We start from the raw sequence: 27,075 nt of genomic DNA on the forward strand, positions 1-27,075 counted from the left end.
AAAACAGCATGTGTGTTACAGTTACATGAGAAACTATCTGTTCTGTAAGCCTTCACCTGAAGTACAATAAAATATTTAAAAAAAAATTATTTATACTTTTTTACCCTATAATTCCACTTCTAAGTATTTATTTATATGCACAAATATTCTCCTACAAAGATATTTAAAACAAAAATCTAAAAATCAAGCAATAGGAAACTAGGTAAATAAATAATGGTATTAGAAAGTGTTTAGTCATTAAAAATCATGTTTTTAGAAAAAAAATGCTCCTAATATACTAGTAAATAAAAATCAAGTTCCAAAACAGTATGCGTAGTATGACCCCCAATTTTGTAAAATTATATATGGATAGAAAAGAAATTGAAAGAATACATCACACTGTTAATGTGATTTTTTTTCTCTAGGATTACAGGGTTTTTTTTTCTTTCCTATTTTCTCTTTTATAATCTTTCTATTTTCCACAATGAATGTGAACCGCCTTTATAATCACTGATGATAAACCTCAACTTCATGCAATCCTAGCCCTATGGAAAAACGATGTATTTGGTTTAAAACCCTTGTCTCTACTTTGAAGTTGTCAGTCAGTCAACAATATTCATGAAATTTCCTGTGTTAAGCAGCGTAAAGATTTAAAAAGGCAACAGATGACCTAAGCAATGCGTTTCTGTGATTTCAAAGCTAATGTTGACACAGAAAATACTAGAAAGAACCAGTGAACCCTTGAAGAAATAAACATATTTTAATAGGAAATATTTAGCCCTAAAGACTATTCTCAGATTAGAAATTTGTCTTTATTTTTTCCTTTCTCTAGTACATATAGCCCAACTCCTTGCACATAATATATATACAATCAGTATTTGTTGCATGAGTAATTCAGTGAATGGGCAGTTGAACGATGAAAGATTGAGGCTACTAGGGTCACTGGAACTATGTTTACCTGGTCTAGAAAAGCTCCATGACCAGGCAAGAATGAGGTTCTCAAGACCATGTTGTTGTAAGCCAGTAATCAGTTGCCACCGAGTCAATCCTGATACATGGCAACCCCATGTGTATCAGTAGAACTGTGCTCCACAGGGTTTTCAATGATTGATTTTTCTGAAGTAGATTTCTAGGCCTTTCTTCAAAGGCACCTCTAGGTGGACTCAAACCTCCAACCTTTTGATTAACAGCCGAGCACTTTAACCATATGCACCACCTGGGGACTCCCATGTTGTTGTAACCATTATGAAATTTTATTCATTGTAAAACCTCATCGTTTGCATCTTCCAACCTACCTGCGTCCTTGTGGAACTTTGCTCTTAAGAAATGCAAAGGGAAAATTTCTTTAAGCATGATTACTGGAATCATGTGATGGTCACCATTTATTGAATGGTACCAGCCACCATGAGAAGCACTTTACATGCATGATATATTTAATCCTCATGAAAGCTCTTTTATCTCCACTGTGGATGAGAAAACTGAAACCCAGATAAGTTGAATGATTTGTCCAAAGTCATGTGACTAGCAAGGAGTGAAATCAGCTCTAACTCAGTTCTGGTTGACTCCAAAACTGGGATTAGTCATTACGCTACACAATCTTCCTTCTTGGAATCAGGACACAAATTTTTAGTGGAGATCAACATACCAGACACTCATTTTTTTTTTCTTCTTCTTCGTATTTTAAATCTTAAATTTTAGCTATTATGGTGAGTGTGTACTGCTACCTCATGGTGGTTTTTATTTGCATTTCCCTCACTATTAATAAGGCTCCTGGCCATTTGGATATGCTCTTTTTTGTGAAGTGCTGATTCAAGTCTCTTGCTAATTTTTACATTATGTTGATTGATTCTTTTTCTTATTGATTTGTAGAAGTTCTGTATATATTCTGGAAATAGGCCCTTTGTTTTGTGTTGCAAATATATTCTGTCCTGTGGCATGTCATTTTACTCCTTCACTTTCTCTTTTCCTTCTCTCTCCTTTTAAAAATTTTCTTGAGGGAGGTCACCAACAAAGTGAACTTAGAAGAGCAAATCACCAAATCAATACCATTTACAATAGCTCCCAAGAAGATAAAATACTTAGGAATAAATCTAACCAGAGATGTAAAAGACCTATACAAAGAAAACTACAAGTTACTACTGTAAGAAACCAAAAGAGACCTACTTAAATGGAAAAACATACCTTGCTCACGGATAGGAAGACTCAACATTGTGAAAATGTCAATTCTACCCAAAGGAATCTACAAATACAATGCAATCCCGATCCAAATTCCAATGACATTTTTCAATGAGATGGAGAAACAAATCACCAACTTCATATGGAAAGGGAAGAGGCCCAGATAACTAAAGCATTACTGAAGAAGAAGAACAAAGTGAGACCCCTCACACTACCTAATTTTAGAACCTATTATACCACCACAGTAGTCAAAACAACCTGGTACTGGTACAAAAACAGATACATAGACCTGTGGAATAGAATTGAGAATCCAGACGTAAATTCATCCACCTATGAGCAGCTGATATATGACAAAGGCCCAAAGTCCGTTAACTGGGGAAAAAATAGTCTCTTTAACAAGCGGTGCTGGCATAACTGGATATCCATCTACAAAAAACTGAAACAAGACCATATCTCACACCCTGCACAAAAACTAACTCAAAATGGATCAAAGACCTAAATATAAAATCTAAAATGATAAAGATCATGGAAGAAAAAATAGGGATAACGCTAGGAGCCCTAATACATGGCATAAACAGAATACAAAACATAACTGCACAAACACCAGAAAAGAAACTAGATAACTGGGAGCTCATAAAAATCAAACACTTATGCTCATCAAAAGACTTCACCAAAAGAGTAAAAAGACAACCGAAAGACTGGGAAAAAATTTGGGTATGACAAATCCGATCACTGTCCAATCTCTAAAATCTACAAGATACTGCAGAACCTCAACAACGAAAAGGCAAATTACCCCATTAAAAAATGGGCAAAGGATATGAACAGGCACTTCACCAAAGAAGATATTCAGGCGACTAACAGATACATGAGGAAATGCTCATGATCATTAGCCATTAGAGAAATGCAAATCAAAACTAAAATGAGATACCATCTCACCCCAACAAGGCTAACAATCCATAAAATACAAAATAATAAATGTTGGAGAGGTTGTGGAAAGATAGAACACTTATACACTGCTGGTGGGAATGTAAAATGGTACAACCACTTTGGAAGTCCATCTGGCGTTTCCTTAAAAAGCTAGGAATAGAAGTACCATAAGATCCAGCAATCCCACTCTTTGAGACATAAGAGCTGTCACATGAATAGATATATGCACACCCATGTCCATTGCAACACTGTTCACAATAGCAAAAAGATGGAAACAACCTAGGTGCCCATCAACAGATGAATGGATAAACAAATTATGGTATGTTCCCACAACAGAATATTACTCAACGATCAAGAGCAACAATGAATCTGGGAAACATCTCATAACATGGATGAATCTGGAAGGCATTATGCTGAGTGAAATTCGTCAGTCTTAAAAGGGCAAATATTATATGAGACCACTATTATAAGAACTCAAGAAAAGGTTTAAACACAGAAGAAAATAATCTTTGATGGTTATGAGGGTGGGGAGGGAGGGAGAGGGGAATTCACCAATTAGACAGTGGACAAAAATTCTCTTAGGTGAAGTGAAGGACAACACACAATACAGGGGAAGTCAGTACCACTGGACTAAACCAAAAGCTAAGAAGTTTCCTGAACACAACCAAACACTTCAAGGGACAGAGAAGCAGGGGTGGGGGTCTGGGGACCATGGTTTCAGGGGACATCTAGGTCAACTGGCATAACAAATTTTATTAAGAAAATGTTCTGCATTCCACTTTGATGTGTGGTGTCTGGGGTCTTAAAAGCTGGCAAGCGTCCATCCAAGATGCATCAATTGGTCCCAACCCACCTGGAGCAAAGGAGAGTGAAGTATACCAAAGATACAAGGAAAATATTAGCCCAAGAGACAGAACTGGTCACATAAACCAGAGACTCTATCAGCCTGAGACCAGAAGAACTAGATGGAGCCCGGCTACCACCAATGACCACCCTGACAGGGAACAAAACAGAAATTCCCTGATGGAGCAGGAGAAAAGTGGGGTACAGAATTCAAATTCTAGTAAAAAGACCAGACTTAATGGTCTAACTGAGACTGGAGGAACCCCAGAAGACACAGCCCCTGGACTCTCTTAACCGAGAACTAAAACCATTCCCAAAACCAACTCTTCAGATAAAGATTAGACTGGACTATAAGACATAAAATCATACTCGTTAAGAGTGTGCTTTTTAGTTCAAGTAGATACACGAGACTAAATGGGCAGCTCCCATCCGGAGGAGAGATGAGAAGGCAGAAAGGGATACGAGCTGGTTGAATGGACATGGGAGATCTGGGGTGGAAAGGAGGAGTGTGCTGTCACATTATAGGGATAGCAACTAGGGTCACATAACAATGTGCGTATAAATTTTTGTATGAGAAACTAACTTGAGCTATAAACTTTCACCTAAAGCACAATAAAAAAAAATTTTTTTCTTGGGGAAAAGTGTCAAATACATTCACAGGCAGGCGACAAATCATCATAAACTTCCATGTTGCCATGATTTGTCTTCAACAGTTCAACACCACTGGCCAATCTTGTTTCATCTATATGCTCACCTACTTCTTCTCTCCACCTAATAGATTATTTTGTAGTACCGCTCAAATGTATTATTTCATCCACAAATATCTCAGGTGTATCACTAAAAAATACCTGACTGCAATACCATTATGAACCTAAAATATCCCAGTAATCACTGATTCCTTAGTTCATAAACTATTAAGTGTTTAACTTTCTCCAAATTTGTCTCAAATTTTCTTCTTTTACATTTTGGTAGTTTGAATCAGAATCCAAATAAGATGTATACTCTGTGATAAAGCCCTTAAGACTCTACAGGTTTCTTCCCTCTATTTCCTTTTCCCCTCTTGCTGCTTGTTTAGCAAACCAACTCATTTGCCCAGGCGAGTTACCAATAGTCTGGATTTTGATGAGTGCATCCCTGTGTGTCATTTAACATGTTACTGTTTCTGTATTTTCTGGAAATGGTTAGTTAGATCTAGAGCCTTCAACAGACTCAGCCTCAATATTTGGCAAGAATATTTCATAGGTAGTATTGGATTCTCTTAGAAAACACATACTCTCTCAATGTTTCCCTTTTTATGATGTTGGTAGCTGCTGGTGGTCATTGCCCCATCTGTTAGTTCATTAGGGGCAGATACCCAGTTATAAACCACACGTTTTAAATAATCTCGGGTATTCTGTGACTTTACACACCCACACATACACACAATATCCAAGATTAATTACAATGTGTGACTTCAGGAGTCCGTGGGTGGTGCAAATGGTTAAGCGCTCAACTATTAGCCAAAAGGTTGCCTGTCAAACCCATCCAGAAGCGCCTCAGAAGACAGGCATGGTTATCTGCTTCTGAAAGGTCAGGGCCTTGAAAACCCAATGAAGCAGTTCTACTCTGCATACAGGTGGTCACCATGAGTTGGAAATGACTTGATAGCAACTAACAAAATTATGTGACTTCAGTCGATCTCATTGTTTTAACCTCAAATTTGGGGTGATTTGAAATTAATAAAACTGAATGGAAATAGAGAAGTTTCTGTTTCAATTTATTACTGTGATCCTACCTGGACACCCAGGCCAGTGAACTGGATGAGGAGCATGGGTTGTGGTCTCTAAGGGGAACAGCTTGGGGCTGGTGAGGGGGAAGAGCAGAAACTTTAGTTGTTCAAAGAAATGAGAATGGTGTTGGTATAGATTCTGCAAAAACATTCTAAATCTAAAGTAGGTCAATACCCCCGGCACCATTTGGAATAAAGGTTTGAAGGGGTCTTCCCAGTTCCCAATCCTTAATTAGAGGAAAACAAAGCAGTCTCCTGAAACCCGGTTGAAACCCTCTTATGCCAGACTAGGTAAGAAATCCAGAGGCTTGCATAGCTTGCAGGTTACTACCTCTGTCTGGGCACATGGATTGTGGCAGCATTTCCCTGCATGGTGCAAAAAGTTAATGCACTTGGCTGCTACCTAAAAGGTTGGAGGTTCAAGTCCACCTATAGGCACTTCAGAGGAAAGGCCGGGTGATCTACTTTCAAAAAATTATTATTGAGAAGCTTATGGAGCACAGTTCTACTATGACACATGTGGGATCACCATGAGTCAGAATCAATTCTACAGCAATTTTTTCCCCCACTGTAGCCTTTACTGTTAGGTGGGAAAAAACGCAAGAGACAGTTACTATTTTGAAGATTCAGGATCCAATATCTCAAACATAGATCATTTGTCAGATCAACAGACAGAAGGATGAGATGAAGCTGTTCTGGAGAAGGAATACAGGAAAGATTAAAAGAGCAGTAGGTGATGGGCAGAACTAGTCTTGCACTTCAGAAGCACTTTTGCGTGCTAGACATGTGCTTACTTGTCATAGCAGTAAAACAGCAGAATTAAAGGTGCTAGCTTTACAGTTCTATTTAGAAAGATGCCAAAAAGAGAAAAAAAAAAGCAAAACTTTGTCTGTGTTTATGTTTCTGCTTTTCTTAATGATCTTAAAAAGAAAAAAACTAACTAAATAGAATAGCTAATAGAATTCAAAGATATTTCTAAATTGTTGTTGTTAGGTGCCATTGAGTTGGTTCCGACTCATAGTGACCCTCTTTAAAACAAAAAGAAATACTGCCTGGTCCTGCGAATTCCGCACAATCATTGCTATGTTTGAGCCTATTGTTGCAGCCACCGTGTCAATCTATTTCATTGAGGGTCTTCCTCTTTTTTGCTGACTTTCTACTTTACCAAGCATGAAGTCCTTCTCCAGGGACTGGTCCCTCCTGATAACATGTCCAAAGTACATAAGAAGTCTCGCCATCATTGCTTCTAAGGAGCATTCTGGCTGTACTTCTTCCGAGACAGATGTGTTCGTTTTTCTAACAGTCTATGGTATAGTCAGTATTCTTCGCCAACACCATAATTCAAAGGCATCGATTCTTCTTTGGTCTTCCTTATTCATTGTCCATCTTCCACATGCAAAGGAGGCACCTGAAAATACCATGGCTTGGGTCAGGCGCACCTTAGTTCTAAAAATGATATTTTTGCTTTTTAACACTTTAAAAGGTCTTTTGCAGCAGATTTTCCCAGTGCAATACATCGTTTGATTTCCTGACTGCTGCTTCCATGAGCATTGATTGTGGATCCAAGTAAAATGAAATCTTTGACAACTTCAATCTTTTCTCTGTTCGACATGATGTTGCTTATTGGTCCAGTTGTGAGGATTTTTGTTTTCTTTATGTTGAGGTGTAATCCATACTGAAGGCTGTAGTCTTTGATCTTCATCAATAAGTGCTTCAAGGCCTCTTGACTTTCAACAAGCAAGGCTGTGTCATCTGCATATTGAAGGTTGTTAGTGAGTCTTCCTCCAATCCTGATGTCACATTCTTCATAGAGTCCAGCTTCTCGGATTATTTGCTCAGTATACAGATTGAATAGAATCCTTCCGTATTGCAACTTGAGGCTTGAATTTTTTCTTCAGTTCACTCAACTTGAGAAATGCTGAACGTGTTCTTCCCTTCTGGTTTTCTAACTCCAGGTCTTTGCACATTTTTCATTATAATACTTCGTTTTCTTGAGTAGCCCTTTGAAATCCTCCATTTAGCTCTTTTACTTCATCATTTCTTCCATTTGCTTTAGCTACTCTACATTCAAGACCAAGTTTCCGAGTCTCTTCTGACCTCCATTTTGGCCTTTCTTTCTTTTCTGTCTTTTTAATGACCTTTTGTTTTCTTCATATATGATGCCCTTGATATCATCCCACAACTCATCTAATCTTTGGTCATTAGTATTCAGTGTGTCAAATCCATTCTTGAGATAGTCTCCGAATTCAGGTGGGATATACTCATGGTTGTGCTTTTGCTTTCATGGACTTGTTTTGATTTCCTTCAGCTTCTGCTTAAGCTTACACATGAGTAATTGGTGGTCTGTACTGCAGTTGGCCCCTGGCCTTGTTCTGACTGATGATATCAAGCTTCTCCACAGATGTAGTTGATTTGATTACTGTGTATTCCATCTGGCGAGGTCCACATTTATAGTCACCATTTATGTTGTTGAAAAAAGGTATTTCCAGTGAAGAAGTCATTGGTCTTGCAAAATTCTATCATGAGATATCTGGCATCATTTCTATCACCAAGGCCATATTTTCCAACTACTGATCCTTCTTCTTTGTTTCCAACTTTCACATTCCAATCACCAGTAATTATCAATGCATCTGACTGAATGTTTGATCAATTTCAAACTGCAGGAGTTGGTAAAAATCTTCAACTTCTTCATCTTTGCCATTAGCGGCATCTGTAAGCTTTTTAAATTAGGAAGTCTCCATGCTTTCAGGGAACATCTAATAAAGCTTATTAAGAAAATGTTCTGCATCCTACTTCGGTGAGTGGCGTCTGCGGTCTTAAAAGCTTGCAAGCGGCCATCTAAGATGCATCAATTGGTCCCAACTACCTGGAGTAAAGGAGAGTGAAGAACACCAAAGAGGAAAAGTAAAGGAAAGTAGTAGCCCAAGAGACAGAGAGGGCCACATAAACCAGAGACTTCATCAGCCTGAGACCAGAAGAACTAGATGGTGCCTGGCTACCACCAATGACCACCCTGACAGGGAACACAACAGACAGTCCCGGATGGAGCAGGAGAAAGGTGGGGTGCAGAACTCAAATTCTAGTAAGAAGACCAGACTTAATGGTCTGACTGAGACTGGAGGAAGCCCGGAAAGCATGGCCCCTGGATTCTCTATCAGCCCAGAACTAAAACAATTTCTGAGGCCAACTCTTCAGACAGAGATTGGACTGGACAGTGGGACATAAAATGATACTCGTGAGGAGTGTGCCTGTTAGCTCAAGTAGGTACAAGAGACCAAAGGGGCAGCTTCTGTCCGGAGGTGAGATGGGAAGGCAGATAGGGTTAGGAGCTCGTTGAATGCACATGGGGAATCAGGGACGGAAAGGAGGAGTGTGCTGTTGCAGAATGGGGTGAGCAATTAGGGTCACATAACAATGTAGGTATACAATTTTATATGGGAGACTAAGTTGAAATGTAAACTTCATTTAAACTACAGCAATAAAAAAAAAAAATGGGAAAAAAAAATTAGGAGGTCTGAAAACAGAAATTAAGACCTTGAAAAAAATACAAAAAGACCTAGAGACTCAAATTGCAATTTTAATGTAACAAAATGCCCCCAAATACAAATGTTCCCTAAGGTCATAGAAATTATACAACTCAATCAATGTTATAGTAATTAAGTCTCACAAAAGTAACACCTAAGTGTATTATGTTTATTGTTATAGCCCTAGCATCTAAACAATACCTGATACATAATTTGTGCTCAACAAAAATGTGTTGAATGTAGTTTCTATAGAAGAGTCCTGATCAAAAGGAGTAAAAATGCAGAACAGAATTTTAAATTCTCAAAGGAATCCAGATTTTCTTAAGCCTCTGTGGCTTGGTGAACCCCCAAAACTATTACCCTGAGATAATCTTTAAACTTTAAACCTTAAACCAAAACTATCCTCTTAAGTCTTCTTTGAACCAAAAAATAGCTTATCTTAATTTGTAAAAACATCTGTTTTGAGCATTGGGGTCTTTAAAAGAATTATCTATGTGAGTGAGATCAATCAAATTGACAACAGCAGCTCAAAAGGTTGGGTGGGAAGCTTAGGTGGCAATGAGTTTAAGATAATGTTGGTGGAATAATTTGGAAAAAGTGAGAAGGGTAACACAACTTGAAGAATGTAACCAATGTCACTGAATTGTAAATGTAGCAATTGCTGAAATGGTGTATCTTGCTTGTGTATACTTTCACAAAAACAAAAAATAAATTTCTTTTAATGTGTTGAATGTATGAATAGATTAAAAAATCTAAAGGCTATTAAAACCGAGAGATGGGTCTAAATGAGCGATAAAACCTGTAAAAAGGACAATGGTAAGTTGAGTCTCGACAAGCTGTCAACTGAAAATTCCTGTCAAAGCTGCTTAATAAAAGTGTTGGGTTGATACATCTCATGTCTAGAAAGTTGTAAAACAACTGGAGAAGGTCCAGAGCCAAGCCTGACTTGCTCCAGATTATAGAGAATGACAGCCAGACTTACTGTTTGCATTCCTGTTTCTGCCTTTTGGTGAGCAATTTCCGTTCCAACAAACTCTTCTCATTTTCAATTTACTCTGATATTTATATGTGTAATGATTTAATATCATATCACACCAGCCTGGCCTTCAGGGTGCCCTTGAAGTGTGTTTTTCAGGTTGACCTTTATATACACTGCACACAAACCAGCCAGAAATCATTCGTCTCGACATGAGCTGCTCAGGTAAAAACCATGGTTACACTTCTCTCTCCAGCAACAGCCTCCTTCACAGACTCCATTTAAAAACAGTGCAACCCGCCTTCCCCTCCACCCCCCAACCCCCCAACCTATGTCTTCTGTAAGCTTGTCCAGACATGGAGGCATCATTAGGCCAGGTCTTCCACTCATTCCATGCTTGCAAAGCAATCATTTACAGGCACTTGGTGTTTTGTCTGACATCTGTTTGATGCTGGAGTTCCAGCCTTTGTCTCAATGAATCACTTGTCAGGGAAAGTTGTGGCATTGTAGGCTGGATTTCACACCTTCAGGAAGGGTTTGCCTGTGATATAAATGATCTTAGGCTTTTTGAAATGACCAGTTCCCTTTCTCCCCCTCCCCCAATATCCCAGAGGAAACAGGGAAATGAGGGAGACAAGGAAAGTAATGCTTATCCAAGGTTTTTTCATTTGTGTATTTGCTCTGTACCCATGGGTTTGAGCCAGGCTTTCCTCTCTGGAGACAACACTCCTCTGTGGCTGGAATGTTGCTACTGGAAAGACCCATGCTGAAATATCTGTGTGGAGTATTCTAAGAGTATCAGAAAAAGGAGAGGTTTTTGCACAAGAAAGAAAGGAAGGAGGGAGGAAGGGAGGGAGGGAAGGAGAGAAAGAGGAAGGGAAGGAGAGAGGGAGAGAGTGAGGAAGAAATTTTTGTAGAAGATTAATTTTCTAAAACCATAATTTGATGGCTGTGTCCACTTTGGTCCATTGTTATGGAAACACTTAGTTATCGCAGTGGGGGGCCAGGAGTTAGACTAGGTTATAAACCTGGTTGAGCCTAGCAAGCCATTAAATCTAGGAGTCCCTTTCCTTATCCTCCAAACAGGGTATAAGGGTACTCAACCAGTGACCTCACAAGGTAGATATATATGGTAAGTGAAGTTGCTTTGAAAACCACAAGACCCTTGCTATTTCCTTGTAAAAATTTGATTATTCATATAGAGTGGCCCATAAACACTATGGTTTCCATTCAAAGACTTGAGGAGCAGAGCATGAAAGGGAGGGGGCAAGCTAAGCCTGAGAACACTGTGTAGGTGGCCTTTCTAAACGCAGCAGAGATGGAATGCAAGATGAGAAGACAGAGAAGATCTGACAGAAAATTATGAAGCACTTCTTACTTCACTGTTTTGTAAGGAAATGACAAATGTAAGGAATCTCTTTGGAGAGATTTTTGTGCCTTTTCAATTCTTTGCACTGTTTCACAGAAGGTCACATTATGAAGTAGTTGTCCCAAACACATGAATCTCCAGGGTGGTAAGTCTGAATTTCCAGGTCTGATGAAAAAAGTAGGTAGAAGGACAGTTTTTCATTTCAGATTTTAATTCAAAGAGAATGGGAAAGGGGAGGGGAAATTGATATCCCATCCGAGGCTCCTTTGTCTTACAAGGGATCCTTTTCATGTTCCTAAATTAGTACAGTGGGAGTGGGGTAGGGCGCCAAAACTTGTGCTCATCCGTCACTTCATGCATTTCAGTTTGAAAACATTTAACCCTGAGATGCAAATCATTTAATCATGCTGACTCAGCGGTGACCAAACATTGTGAACCCTTTGGAGCCAGGAATTCCCAACCTGATGTGGTAATGCATTTCACAGTATGAACTTCAGATCTAGTGAACGCAGGCTGAGAGGGGGAGGGCAAGAGGGGAAATCTATAGTCTCCTAAAGTTTCTGCATAACAGAGACAGACCCTCCCTTCCAAACCCATTGAGAATGAGGGATCCCAAAGGGCAACTCCCATTTTCTGCCCCCCCCCCCCACTTTTTACTTTTGGTTTGTGCCATTAGGTCAGAAGGTTAATGAAAATGTACTCTAAAATTATCAAGAGGATGAAGCCAGGCACGATTATTAGATTCCCATTAAAGTCTGAATCTGCAATCTGAACATCAAGAAAATCCCACTTGCTTCAAAATCTTAAACAATTCTGTCCACATTTGCTTGGATAGGTCTGAGATATTTAGTAAGCCTTGGAAACAAGGCTAGGAATGCAGGATGGATCCCAGTTTAGGAATGAGGTGTTGTAAGCTCTGTATGTAGTCAAACAATAAGTGTCAGAATAATGGTTCATTTGGGAACAAACAAGGGCTGGGATTTGAATTTTTTCACCTTCCATTATGTATATTTTTCTTTTTCTCTCTCTTCTTCCATCCATCTATCTTATTTTCCTTTCTCACACTTTTTCTCTTTTCTACAGTATTCTCAGCCTTAAGGCTAGACCTGTAAATACATAGTATTTCCTCTTAAGTCACTTAAAAATATTTGCTTATTTCCTAAGGGTATCACCATTGAAGGAAACCGCTCACTGCACCAAACTCTGCCACTCTTAGTTGTTTTCACAGCAACTATCATGAAATGATGCTTTGACTGAAGGATGTCACTTTACGTTAACATCTGACTCTGCTCACTCATTCTGAAGGATTCACTCCAACGAAAGTCAACTGCTGCTGAAGACAGACCAACTGAAAAAGACACTTTTTTTTTCTTTAAGGTTTTCACAGTGACTTCAAAGGAAATGTGAATTAATCATTTGTTTTGACCCAGGAGCAGCAGAACTTATTTTGAAGACTTAAACAGGCAACACAGATGTAAAGAGAAATCTGGGACCTCCAAACGCGAACACTGAAAGGAGTCAGTCTGAGAACATCAATTCTACTCAGCGTTTATTTTCATTTGAAGATAGTGGAAATCATATCTAAATCACGGACAATACGAGTTCTTCTTGCCTGGCAATTGTCCACATAAGTCTGTTAATCTGTAAGTATAGATACAGTATTTTTTTAATAGAAAGACAGGGCAATATGGCAGTTAATTAGCAACCAATACTGTAAACTACAGTAGATAGAAAGTTTTGTCATATAAATTAATTGCCATTACAAAAAGGCAACTGCTTTAGCTAAGAAGGTACAAAAACTGGTAACTTCCATAAATATAACAAGAAGCTAAGTTAAGAAAAACATAACAGACTGTTTTTCCTATATAATATTTGAATATGCAAGCTAAGACACCTGTGGCACTTTACACGCAAATAGGAATATGACACACGCACGCCCACCCACCCACCCACACCCGTCCAGGGCCCCATACCTCCCCCCATGTGGATTTCCAAAAAAAGGCAAATTCTAGAGTTACAAGGACAGGATGCGGCAAGGAAGCAGCAAGCCGGCGAGCTCCGAACTGCTAGACAAAGAAGGAGCCTTATTGACAGTTGTAAAGCATTAGGCGTCAGACAGAAACTTGTCAAAAACAGCTGTTGTTGGGTACTGATTGATAATGTTTTCATTCTGACGGCTGAGACATTGCAGACAGTCGTGGGTCTGAGAAGAAGCCCATCCCTGCCGCACACATGAACACACACACAGACAACGGGAAGTCATTTAACAGATGGCTTGGAGCACTCAGCCACAGTATCTTAAAAAGACAAGATTCTACATTTAATGAACTTGCAGGGGAAGCAATGCCTAGTAATCATTTACTTTTCATAGATGATGAGCACAACAGGATAAAATAAAAGCAGGGATTAGGTAACTGGTGACTGGAATAAAACTTTTATGTTGCCCACGGATTACAGTGTTAAATAATATTCAAGGACGCAGTAGACAAAGTTGTATACGAATCACTGTGAATCATTATTGATCCATTAACTTTTAAAAAACCTTAAAGAAGGTCCATTTCAACAGTAATGATTTCATTAAAACCCACCTATGAGATTTAAACCACAAAAACTATACTGGAAGGACGTTAAGGGTCTGACATACATCTCCTGTAGGATTAACAAGGTATTATATCACCCTGTACTGAAGTGTGAGTCTGTGATATCTGGGTGTCAGCCTATGTTACCTAAAAATTACAAACATGTTTTTATTGCTCAGGTGTATGGAGCAGTTTTATATCATTTGGCCACTTAGTATTTCATGTGGTCAAAAGTCTACAAAATATGCCAAAGAGTATTTTATCCACAAACCTCAATATCCATAGATTATTCCTGATTTAGAAAAGGTCAAAGGCCTCAAATCTTAGTAAAACCGTACATTTACGGCAATGTAATTTTATCATTTAAATTTACATGAAAAAAAAAATTAGCTCCAAAGGTTGAATCTGGGCCCTAAAATTATTTATTCACTGCAGCTCCTAGTTCATTTTTAAGGGCACACTGAAATCCCTGAAAATAGAGGTTTATAATAGAAATACTGATAGACCTTTAATTACTAGACGGAAGCATTAACAGACTCCATTAAACTACATTAGCACTTAATGAATAAAATACAGATGATTCTGCCTTTGATATCCTTGTCACAATTTGTGCCAGTTTAAACCTTATATCAGTTTAAACTATACTTAGGCTGTGTTTAAAATTTTTATCCATTATTTAAAAAATTATTTCTCTGTTTCAATCAAACACTTAGGATTTTTAGAAAAAGGTACCTATATAATGTTGCTGCTTGACTTTATGCAGGGTAAACTTTCCATTAAAAAATATTTGAGGCCTTGATCAAACAGTAATCAGGGGTGCATGCACTGTGCCTATATTTCCTCTAACACCTCTCCAAAAACAAAAATGTCTTTGCTCTTAAAAGAGGGAGAGGGCTCTTCAGATGTAATCAAGGAAACGTGATGCGTCTTGTGTCTAAATTCGTCAAAGTTAATCCTACTAGGGCAGGATATTCTTTCCTGATAAGGTGATTAAATGAAGTTTTTGGTGCTCATTTTTGTCTCATCGTCTATAAGGTCAGTATACAAAAAACTAAAAAATAAAATAAAAAACCCAAGAGATCTTGAAAATGATACACATATTGTGTGGCACTCCAGCCACAGGACACTCCATCCCCGAGCCCAGGGAATATTAGTCAAGGTCTTGTGAGTCTTTTGGAGTCCTTCATAAGGGATTTGATTTTCCGTGAGCCATGAATTCCATCCTTTTTAGCACAGAGTATGTAAGAGATGCTTAGAACAACAGAAGGAAGAGACATGCGGTGAAGATAATTAGTGGTAAACAGAATAAATTCTCTCTCAGTAGTGTGTACTTGACGTTAATGCCGATGATAATTCACCTGATTTACAGAATATTCACTTTAATAGAGAGATGAGAGTCTGAGTTAACTAGAGAAAAACAGATACTGAAGCCATTATAGTCTTGATACCAAAATAAAATTAAAATGAGAAACTAACACGATAGGCTCAAGGCCTTTTTGGAACCCGTTTTCTTTGACAGATTTCACATTCTGACAGCTTCCTGGTCTTTTTCTTCTAACAAATTTATCAGCTGAGAGAAGCTGTCTTTCAGTGTGTCCATGTTGTCCAGAGAGCAGGGCTGCAGAATCCAGCGTTTTCCACGTGCAAGTGGTTCCAGTTCGAAATATTTTTTGACCTTCAGGAAACACAAAAAAAGATAAATATGTTATTAATTATATCAGAACCATTCTCATACCAAAATTTTGAGAGTGGTGAAGTGGAGGATTTCATGGAGAATTTATATGAACTAGGATGCCTAAGACCTTCTAGAATCCCATCCACAGCTGTTGTTATAATGTGGGTTATATGTTGTGACCCGGGAGTGTTTTCTTTAGGGGTGAATGACTCGCTTGCAAGCCACCACTCTGCCCCTACACTTAACAGCATGGGAGGTCTGATGAAGGCTAAGAAAGAATTACATGCACTTATGGCACAGGGCAAAGTAGACTGCAGACACCAAAAAGATTCAATTCAATCAAAATACCTCTAGCAGAGCAGCTCTCGCTCATCATCCTGCTGACTTATGTACCCTATCTTATGCTGACAGTATGTACCCTATCAATTATTCAGCACTCAACTATTTTCACCAGTAAGCACGTAATGCAACCAAAAATCTCACTTAAACAATCTTTTTCTCTCTCTCCCTTAAATTTTTGGTATCTATTTCTGACAACTGGGAAAGACAGTAGAAACTGAGTGCATGTGTATATATACATATACAAACTTACATAAATATACATGCATACATAAAATCTCCCAGCTTTTTTTCTCCTTCCTGTCCTGAATTTTTAGGGAAAAAAAGATCAAGACCTTACAACTGGTATGTGGGGTGAAGCATTTGCTACCTTAAAAATTGGTTTGCTCAAAGAGTGAACCCCAACGTAAACTATGGACTTTAGCTAATAATTATTGGTTCATCAATTGTAACAAATGTACTACACTAATGAAAAATGTCAACAAAAGGGGAAACTTGGGAGGAGGGTACTATGGGAACTCTGTACTCTCTGCAGAGTCCTGGTGGTGCAGTGGTTAAGAGCTATGGCTGTTAACCAAGACATTCGCAGTTCGAATCCACCAGCAGCTCCTTGGAAACCCCATGGGGCAGTTCTACTCTGTCCTACAGGGTTGCCATGAGTCGGAATCGACTCAATGGCATTGGATTTGGTTTTTTTAATTTGATTCTTTCTGCTCAATTGTTCTGTAAACCTAAAACTGTTCTAAAAAAATAAAGGTCTATTAATTAAAAAAAAAAAAATGATTAATAACCAATTACAAGTCACTCAATGTATTGGCTAGTATTGTCAACCATTGACTGCTAATAAACACCAAATTGTTACCACTTCCAGAAGTATTGGTGGCCTTCTCCAAATGGCACGATAAAGTACCAAGTTCATGAAGCTGTTTCACTTCACATACACTACATCACACAAGAATAGAACATTGTATTTTAGCCCAGCAATGTTTTACATAACATAGTGAGTAGAGAAGAAGCATTACTCAAAGACATTCATGGTCAACAAATTTCCTTAAATCCCATGTGCCATGGAAAAATTCCAACATCTTATCTTAGTCAATATTCAATCCAGAAAAAACAAGTGTCTGAGCCACACGCCATTCTCAAATGTGGTTTCATTTTGCCTTTATCATTACGAGCACCAGACTATTGTTAACATCAGAGATACATCATCCAAAATGGTTTTAAGTGTGTATATATATTTTCATATGAACAAGAAGATATATGTAAGAAATAGTAAGTTTTTAAATTAAGCTAATTTAGGAACCACAAATATGCTAAAACTTTAAAATTCAAGTGTGTTTAAAAAGTTCTCCTATAGATGTTTGCAATTTCAAAATAAACACCAATTCAACAAAACAAACTCAGAAGCCTGTGAGAATTGAAGGACCCTCATTAATTTTGATTCTGAAAAGTAATGAAAATCTCATGCATAGATCAGAAAAAGAGGACAAAACTTCAGAACAATTTTTGCTCAAGGTTTTTTAACAAAGTATGTTGTTAAGCGGATTCTCTCTTATGGAAAATACAAACCCTGTCCCTTTGGTTTCTTTTCTGTAGGGCACCCCAAACAATTTGCATTTGAGAGAACCTGAAATTGCTTGTACAATGCCCAGGACCAGGGGGTCAGCCCTGCCCAAAGAGGAGCTGCCAAGCAGCAGAGCGAGGAAGCCGTCAGCCAGCAGGGGGAGAGAAGAGTTGGTAGGAGCGACAGGTAGGGAAGACTGTTTAAATCTACAGCTGCTTAGGAGTTGCTGCTGGCAAGAGTTTACAATCAGAGATATTAGCCTCCTTGCTTCTCCCACAAACTGAGGCTTCAGCTGGCACCACCGAATGCAGAAATGGGTGACTCCATGCTTACGATGCAGTCTGGTATCTGATCAACACTGCCTCCCATCATGAGAGGGACGGCATGTGATATCCAAAGTCTGGCACATGAAGGAAGTTATAGCCGTGACAACATTTTATATCCTCAAATCCAAAAGGACCGTATTTTAAGTACTGCGAATAACTGGGAAGAGGGCCTGTGGCAAGAAATGAAATAATATTAAAATAAAGAAGAAGCTGAAGACAGTAAGGTTATCTCACTAACAATACTTCCTCCAAATGCCTCATTTTAAAAATGACACTGAATCGATCCTGGTAGCATATTTACAGCTAATTTGAAAGCAATATTAGATTTAAATAAGCACAAAACATAATTTGTGATATTTTGCAATATTGACCAGACACAAACAACATGGAGGTTTAGCTACCTATTATGCTGGTTTCTAGGCAACTGAAAATATAGTCTATCATGTAGGCACCCTTGGAAGGTAATAAAGATGTCAGATGGTAGCTATGTTTCCGTAGTTGCTCCTGCTGAATATTAAACATGAGAAGGAAATGGAAGCTGCGATTTCAGGGTGGTCACCAGATAAAGGAGCCTCGTGGTGTTAAGCTCACAACCATGGCTGGGTAACTTGAGATCTTCAGATCTGTAACCTAAGTGAGCATCAAACCCTGCCATATCTACCCTACCGGTATCCAAATGATTCCACAGCACTCTACGTTTATAATATCGATTCTAAAACCATTGTTGGCATTACAGTGATATCCAAGCACAATGAGTGGCTGCATTTGCGCCAGAAATAGCTTTTCATTACTCAGGGTTTCATGTTTCCACAAAACAAAGACTACAAGGCAAGGGAGGCAAGATGAAGACTTAATGCTCTGACTTCGACTTCTTTTTTGTAACATTTTATTTTGTTTTCTTATATTAACCTGAAATTTGAATTTTACTTCCCCTGTGTTATAATAAAAATTATTCACAGTCATGTTTTGACTTGCCCATCATTGCTATTTTACCCTTCTATATGGTGACATATAACTTTAAAGAATGGTGTTAAGTTTGACCAACATAAATCAATTGCTTACATCTGATACTGTTTTTAAGGTTACAAAACAAAACAAAACAAAAACCAACTGCCTGCGATACAAGGATCTTTTTTATGTCGGCCATAATTTTTTTAAAGCTCTCTCTTACCAAGATAAAAATTTAAAAAATGACATAAGAGAAAATGAACCTAAGTCTTTTGAATACTTTGTCAGCTGCTTAAATGTCATGGTTAACTGGAAACTGCTGGAATAAGGAGACAATGATTGTTCCACATTGGCTTCTGGAGATGGCACTTGGGGGAATGACATCAGAATACAGCTGCCTGGCAACCTGTGGTCATTTAGCTATTTTCAGGAATGCCACAGAGAGTGGGCATTTCTTAGTTGCCACATGTCCACCCTAGAGATAGGAAAACAAAGCCACCATAAGTAGCCAACCTATTTTAGCTACGTCACCAGAGCCCTTCTTTACTCATGCAACCGTGAGTGATTTGCATTACTGCATTCTGTTATTTACACATTGCATTTACTGTAAAGCTCCAATATAACAGAGAAGGATCAGTATCATCTCATTGCAACTAATGTTAGTAGCAGCTGTTAAACCTGCGAGACATTACATAGCAGAGACGACCCACTCATGGTTAGGAGATGTCCTTTACGTTTCCTTGAGTAGAGAAATAATGAAAACAATCCCTTTCTAGTTTCAGGATCGATAATGTGGTTGCCATGACACTCGCAGATTTCCCTGTCTTGCCCTCATTTCAGTTAAAAAAGTTTACTTTCAATTGTTACAAACCTGTTGTGATTAAATATCTAGAAGTCACCTAAATTGTTCGGAACTGCATTGATAGGTCTTTCCTTTTTAAAAGCCTGTAAATCTCATTTTATTTATAATGTAAATGTTCTTGTTTTTTCTATTTTTATTATTAAAGCATGTAAGTAATCTGTGCTCAGAGCTGGCCTAATTTTCCTCTAAGCACTCTGGGGAGCAGGGGTATAGATAGTCCAGAAGGGACACACTTAGTGTGTTCTTATGTAAAATAGAGTTAGGTTCTGAGCACAGATATTTACAATCAGAGCTCTGACCCACATGAATGTATGGCAAGACATTAAAAAGGGAGTTAGGATGTGTGGCAATTCTTCATTGTGTAGGACTGTGTGATGCATCATGGAAATCTGTCACCTCTGGTTCTGGTACACTAAATGCCATTAGCACCAACCAGTCATTGTTATAACTAAAAATGTGCCACTCCCCAACTCAATCTCCAAACACCACCTAAGGGTGGTCCTACCGCTGTTGAGAACTGCTGCTGTAGCCCATGTCAAATGCAGGTCACTCTTGCCCATGTCAGGGGCTATTAGCTTATTTTTCTACACATTCACTACCAGTGATAGAAGCTGAATATTTGCTTTGCCCATACTTCCCTAGGTCCCCATCTACATACGACACACACACTTGTGTGAAAAATTAGGAGATTATAATGGACCCCTCTCAAAGCTTGCAGAATGGTAGCGGCGGGTTGTGGTAGGATCAGGATCAGTATAGGGAGCTTTGGAAATTCTCATCCTGAAAGTTGGCTCCCACAAAATCACTCATTCAACTGACATTTCTTGAGCTGAGATGGAGAGCAGGTGAAGGCAGCATAAGCGGGCTTGAATGAGTGCCTGTGCCCACGCTCCATTTGCCAACATATGGGGGCCCATTGATTACAGCAGAGCACTGTAAAGCAAAACCTAAATCAAAACAACATCAGGCTGACAAGAGGACTGTCCTCATCATTTGTTTTATAAGATTACATGCTTTTCTGCCTGGGCTTTTTCCACCACTACCACCAGTTGCCAAGACTGAAGAAGAGGATGTGGAACCAGGGATATCATTGCTGATGTCAGATGGATCCTGGCTGAAAGCAAAGAATACCAGAAAGATGTTTACCTGTGTTTTATTGACTACGCAAAGGCATTTGACTGTGTGTATCACAACAAATTATGGATAACATTGCAAAGAATGGAAATTCCAGAACACTTAATTGTGCTCCTGAGAAACCTGTACATAGATCAAGAGGCAGTCGTTAGAACAGAACAAGAGGATGCTGTGTGGTTCAAAGACAGGAAAGGTGTGCATCAGGGCTGTATCCCCTTTCAACATACTTATTCAATCTGTATGCTGAGCAAATAATCTGAGAAGATGGATTATATGAAGAACGCGGCATCAGGATTGGAGAAAGACTCATTAACAACTTGCGCATTATGCACGTGACACAAGCTTGCTTGCTGAAAGTGAAGAGGATGTGAAGCACTTACTGATGAAGATCAAACACCACAGCATTCAGTACGGATTACACCTCAACATAAATTAATCAAAAATCCTCACAACTGGACCAATAAGGAACATCAAGATAAAGGGAGAAAAGATTGAAGTAATTAAGGATTTCATTTTACTTGGATCCACAATCAACACCCATGGAAGCAGCGGTCAAGAAATCAAAAGATGCAGTGCATGAGGCAAATCTGCTGCAAAAGACCTCTTTAAAGTGTTCAAAAGCAAAGATGTCACCTTGAAGCTAAGATTCACCTGATCCAAGCCATGGTGTTTTCAATAGTCTCATACACATGCAAAAGCTGGACAATGAATAACGAAGACTGAAGAATTGATGCCTTTGAATTATGGTGTTGGTGAAGAATATTGAATATACCATGGGCTGCCAAAAGAACAAACAAATCTGTCTCGGAAGAAGTACAACCAGAGTGCTCCTTGGAGGCAAGGATGGCGAGACTACATCTCACATACTTTGGACATATTATCAGGAGAACGGATCAGTCCCTGGAGAAGGACATCATGCTTGGTAAAGTAGGGGGTCAGCGAAAAAGAGGAAGTCCCTCAATAAGATGGATGGACAAAGTGGCTGCAACAATGGGCTCAAGCATACCAACGATTGAGAGAATGGCACACGACTGGGCAGTGTATCGTTCTATTGTACACAGGGTTGCTATGAGTCAGAACTGACTCAATGGCACCTGACAACAACCACCACCAGTTGCCATAGAGTGGATTCCAACTCATAGCAATTCCACGTATGTCAGAGTAGAACTGTGCTCCATTGGGTTTTCAATGACTAATTTTTCAGAAGTAGACTGCCAGGTCTTTCTTCCAAGGCTCCTCTGGGTGGACTCGAACTGCTGGTATTTTGGTTAGCAGCTACATATGTTAGTGACCGTAAAAGACTGTTTAATACTGTACAATTTCCTCAAGCTTTTCCACTCATATATTGCACTCTGACTATATTTCAACTGGATTCAATTACAGAGGGATATGATTCTTTAGAATAGTCTTTAATCATGTAATTCAATTTGAATTAAAATTATCTTTATAGAAGGTTGTTGAAAGAAACTTTAGAAATATCGGCACATTTTTCTTCACCTCTGGAAAAGGAATTGGGTCTCATGAAGGAGTTTGGACTGACAATTTTAGCTCCTTCAAATCAATAATAATAGGTCAGCATCTGATGCAGACGGTAGAGAATACTGGTGAGGATATCAAAGACAATACAGAAAGCCAGGAAAAAGCACTGCAGTCATGGGATTTGGTAGGTAGAAAGGCAAGCTGGAGGATAATGCAAGAGAACATGACTCAGTTAACTATCCTGAACCCAAACCAAAAAAAACCAAGTCCGTTGCTGTTGAGTCAATTCCAACTCATAGTGACCCTATAGGACAGAGTAGAACTGCCCCATAGGGTTTCCCAGGAGCTGCTGGTGGATTTGAACTGACAATCTTTTGGTGAGCAGCTGTAGGTCTTAACCACTGCACCACCAGGGATCCATTCTGAACCCAGTGGAGTCATTATTGCTTTCTTGTAATTTTTAATATACAAAGCGTCCATTGTACAGTTTATATTTTTCAATGAACTATTTGAAAATGGTTCTTGAGGTGGGTTCATATGGGTTTTGAACTCTCTGGTAAAAATGTGGTCTGGATGATAACTTTCTTTATACCAGGGCTCCAATTCAGAGGATGATCAAGAGAGCCTCAAAGACCGAAATTTTGTAGGCTATTTCCATGACTGTTACAAAGAGGGTGGGACTTTTTCATCTACACTCTCACGCCTTACTTTAGTCACTAGTGCAGATGCACAATTGTATTAACGTGTCATATTGGGGGAAACCTTTGTATTGAAATGCTTCACGTGGTGCCCCAGGGCCTGCTGACACCCGGACTGGCTATAGCTGATGGTGCGCATTCTCTTCCCAGCTCTGAGTACAAGGACAGCAAATTGTACAAGTCATGAAATCAGCCACGCTAGGAGTATCTGCACCATGGAAACCGCTAGTGCAACAAACTGGGGCTTTTTTGTCCCCTCCCGGAGAGTCAGTTGTCAAACTTTTGCCTGCACACCACTGAGCATGTACTTCTCGTATGTATATTTGCAAAGGGGCTCTCCAGCTTTGCTAACTTCATTACAGAAGCTTGTGGGGCAGGCTTAACTTGGTAACCTTCACCAAAGTCAGAGAGAACTTTGCCCACACCATGGCTCCAGGACGGGGGCTGGAGATAAAGTGGCAGGGCATCATTAAGATTCTTCAGAGTGCATTCTTGGCAGCTTGTTCAAAGAAAGGTTGGTCTAGAGAGAGGGACACCAGCTGTTCCTCTTTTCATTGTACTGCTCTCAGGATTTTGAAATCCTTAGAAAGGTACTAAATATGTCATTAAAGGCAGAAATAAATAATACAACTAAAATCAATTTGCCATAGTACCGAAGATATTGCAACACAGAGTGGACACTATTTACTTTTTATTGAGTTTTAACAAGGACCAGAAAAGGACAATTTGATGTTTACCAAACGTACAATATTACTTTGGGAGTGCATATTTATAATGAGTGATTGATTTCAAAAACAACGTGTATAATCTAAAAGTCAAGTTCTGATAAGACAGTTTCTTTCTTAAGGAAACAAAAGTTCAGTGCAGCCTGTCTGACCTTGGAATAATTAAAAACCAGACAAAAGCCTGCAGGTTATGAGCTGTGATTGCGCCTCACCCTTGTTACAAGTCTCCTTTCCCAGACAGTAATCGCTGATGTGTACAGAATGTTATATGTTGTGGCAATACTTGTATAAAAACCCAGCCTTCCACTGCACAGGAGAAATGAGCCTGGCCCACAGTAGCCAAATAAAATGATCCTATTTGCTTTGGTGGTAGGTCCTAGGATCTGGAAAGCAGTCCTGTTTTTGTTTAATTGGTTAGTCTAGAAGTGTAGAGCAAATTACATCTATTTTGTCTTTTTGATATGCCTGGGGGTTTGTTTTAGTCTCCCATCCAAACAGTTTGCTTATCAGACAACCACTGTGAGAGGAACAAATCACATAAGAACGTTTCCTGCCTCAGGGACTAATGAAAGATACCCAGTATTGCCAGGCCTGCACCCTCCTCTCTCCAGTTATTCTACTGGGCCCTCTACAGCCTGGAGCAAGTCCTGCATGCAGGCCTTCACTGGCACTCCTGCTTCCACCTTCAAGGCTCCTCCATCTACAGGTGGATAGGATGGGGCTATAAATACTCTCTCATCTCGGAAGACCCAGCTGAAGTTCTCCTATCACCTCAAGAGGAGGAGGCCTTAACATTATAGAAGACACTTTTAGAATTAGAAGGGACCTTAGTCACAGTAGCCATTGTTGGCTGCCTCCTCCTCATCACCCAGTCACCCTCCTCCTTTCCAACCAACCAACGAACCAATCAACTAACTAACTTCTCTATAAATAAAGTTTTATTGGAACACAGCATACTCATTCATTTAAGTATTATCTATGGCTGCTTTCACACTACAATGACAGAGTTGAGTAGTTGCCACAGAGACTGTGGCCTGCAAAGCCTAAAATATTTATTATCTCGCCCCTTACAGAAGATCATTGCCAACCCTGGCCTAAAGCAATCTGCAGCTTTCCACGTTGTCCAGAAGGGCAGCACAAGGAAGCCGGGGCATCAGGCTTTCTGGGCCTCAGTTTGACCTCAGCTTGCTAGAACTCTTCCCTCCCGGCTTTGACTCACACTATGTAACTGTGGTGGGATAGAGAATTTGGCTTTTCCAACCTAGCAAGGTTCCAGTTACAATTTCAGATACATTTTTGGATTGCAGTCCAGCAGGCAGAAGGGTCATCTCTCAGCAAAGCCTTATTTTATTACCCTTCTTTGTTCGGCATGTGTTTCTTTCGGATGGAGACTTCTTAAAGGCCACAGGAAGTAGCCAAGACACAGAAGTTTTCCCATCAAGTCCCCCATTAAGCACGTGCTCTGTGACCTGTCAGTCTGAGGTTTTTGGTGTCTTTGAGGATAGGTTTTAGTGCACAGCAAGGTAATTTATTGTTACTTTGCCATTTTAAAAAGGAATAAACAATTTATTAAATTTACATCTAAAGTGTAGTTTTTCCTGAAGCTTTTGTACTCAACTTAAAAAATCTTATTATTGTATTTATATATCTGCTAAATTTAATAATCATGTTAAGGGGACCTCTGAATACTATTTAGGTCCATTTATAAACTTGGTTTAATTAATCATCATTAAATATTTTTAAACTCCATTTATTAATAGATTCAATTTTCTTTTTAATCATTTAGAATCTCTAACAATCAAAATATCCCCCAAGTAATTAAGAACTCTTAAAAATTTGAGCTATTAAATTTATATAGTGACTCTTAAGTTCTTGTAAACATTCTAACACTATTTATAAACTTAACTAAATTCTCATACCTTTCCATATAAAGGGCCACTTCTGAAATCAACTGCACATTTTAAATTAGAATCACAAAGTGAATCTACCGGATTGACATATATTACACATACCTAAAATGAAAGTATTAAACTGTGGGTTTGATTTATCTTATCATTTTTATACTCTAAATGCTAAATCTTCCAGGGTTAAAAAGACTTTTCCATTAAGGAAACAATTTTCCATCCCAAATGAAATGGTTTATCATTCATACGACTTGAGGGTCTCATCTCAGTGGACTTGGGTTGCTTTTCAACCAGAAGTTTTGGCTGGAACATGAGACTGGAGCTGTAGATGGCCAGGACACTTTTAGAGATAGTCAAGACAGGTTAAGCCCTTTAACAAATAGTATTTTGGAAACTGTTCGGAGCAATTTACATTGTATGAAGGTTCCATTTTCTCCACATCAATGCTTGTAATTAGCTGTCTTTTTTTATTATAGCCATCTTAATGGGTGTGAAGTGGTATCTCATTTTGGTTTTGGTATTTGCATTTTTGTGACTAATGATGTTGAGGTTCTTTTTATTTGCTTATTGGCTATTTGCATATCTTCTTAGGAGAAATGTCTATTCAAACCCCCTTTTTGACAATGGGAATCCACCATTTGACAATGGTGCCAAATACATTCAATGGGGAAGAAACAGTCTTCTTCAACAAATGGTGCTGGCAAAACTGGATTCCACATGCAGAAAAATGAAACAAAATCCATACCTCATGCCGTACACAAAAACTAATTCAAATATGGATCAAGGATCTAAATGTTAAATCTAAACTATAAATCCTTGGAAGAAAACATAGGAGCAAAGCTTTTGGGACCTAATTTTTTTTCAGTAATAGATTGTCAAGCACAGCAGCAATACAGGCACAAGCAAGAGAAAACAAAACAGATAACTGGGACCTCATAAAAGTTAAGTATTTATGTTTATTGAAAACCTTTATCAAAAGAGTAAACAGACAACCTACAGACTGGGAAAAACTCTTTAGGAATGATATAACCTACAAAGGTCTAATATCTAAAATATATAGAAAACTTCTACAACTTAACAACAAGAAGACTAATAACCCAATCAAAACCTGGACACAGGACATGAACAGACAAAATTCACTAAAGAAGATATTCAAATGACTAACAGACACATGAAAAGAGGTTGAAAGTCATTAGCCATTAGTGAAATACAAATCCTTTCACAATAAGATACCATTTCACTTCCATTAGGATGGCTAAGATAGAACAAAACAAAACA

At 38.8% G+C, this 27,075-nt stretch overlaps 1 protein-coding gene across 4 annotated transcripts in view; it reads right to left on the bottom strand.

Annotated features, from left to right (window-relative positions):
• Positions 1-12,591: 12,591 nt before the first annotated feature.
• The window catches only part of ARL15 (ADP ribosylation factor like GTPase 15), a 540,185-nt gene continuing 525,701 nt past the window's right edge, over positions 12,592-27,075 (bottom strand). For 2 of the 4 annotated variants that reach the window (XM_023734972.1, XM_023734974.1), the window contains one exon: positions 13,544-15,815. In XM_023734972.1, the coding sequence (XP_023590740.1) occupies positions 15,663-15,815 (153 nt within the window). In that variant the 3' untranslated portion in view covers positions 13,544-15,662. Of the gene's footprint in view, positions 13,203-13,543; positions 15,816-27,075 lie in introns of those variants that run through there. The other 2 variants (XM_023734973.1, XM_004380461.2) reach the window with 2 other exon arrangements.

The sequence above is a fragment of the Trichechus manatus genome, unplaced genomic scaffold, assembly GCF_000243295.1.
Source record: "Trichechus manatus latirostris isolate Lorelei unplaced genomic scaffold, TriManLat1.0 scaffold00074, whole genome shotgun sequence".
In the NCBI taxonomy this organism is placed as follows: domain Eukaryota; kingdom Metazoa; phylum Chordata; class Mammalia; order Sirenia; family Trichechidae; genus Trichechus; species Trichechus manatus.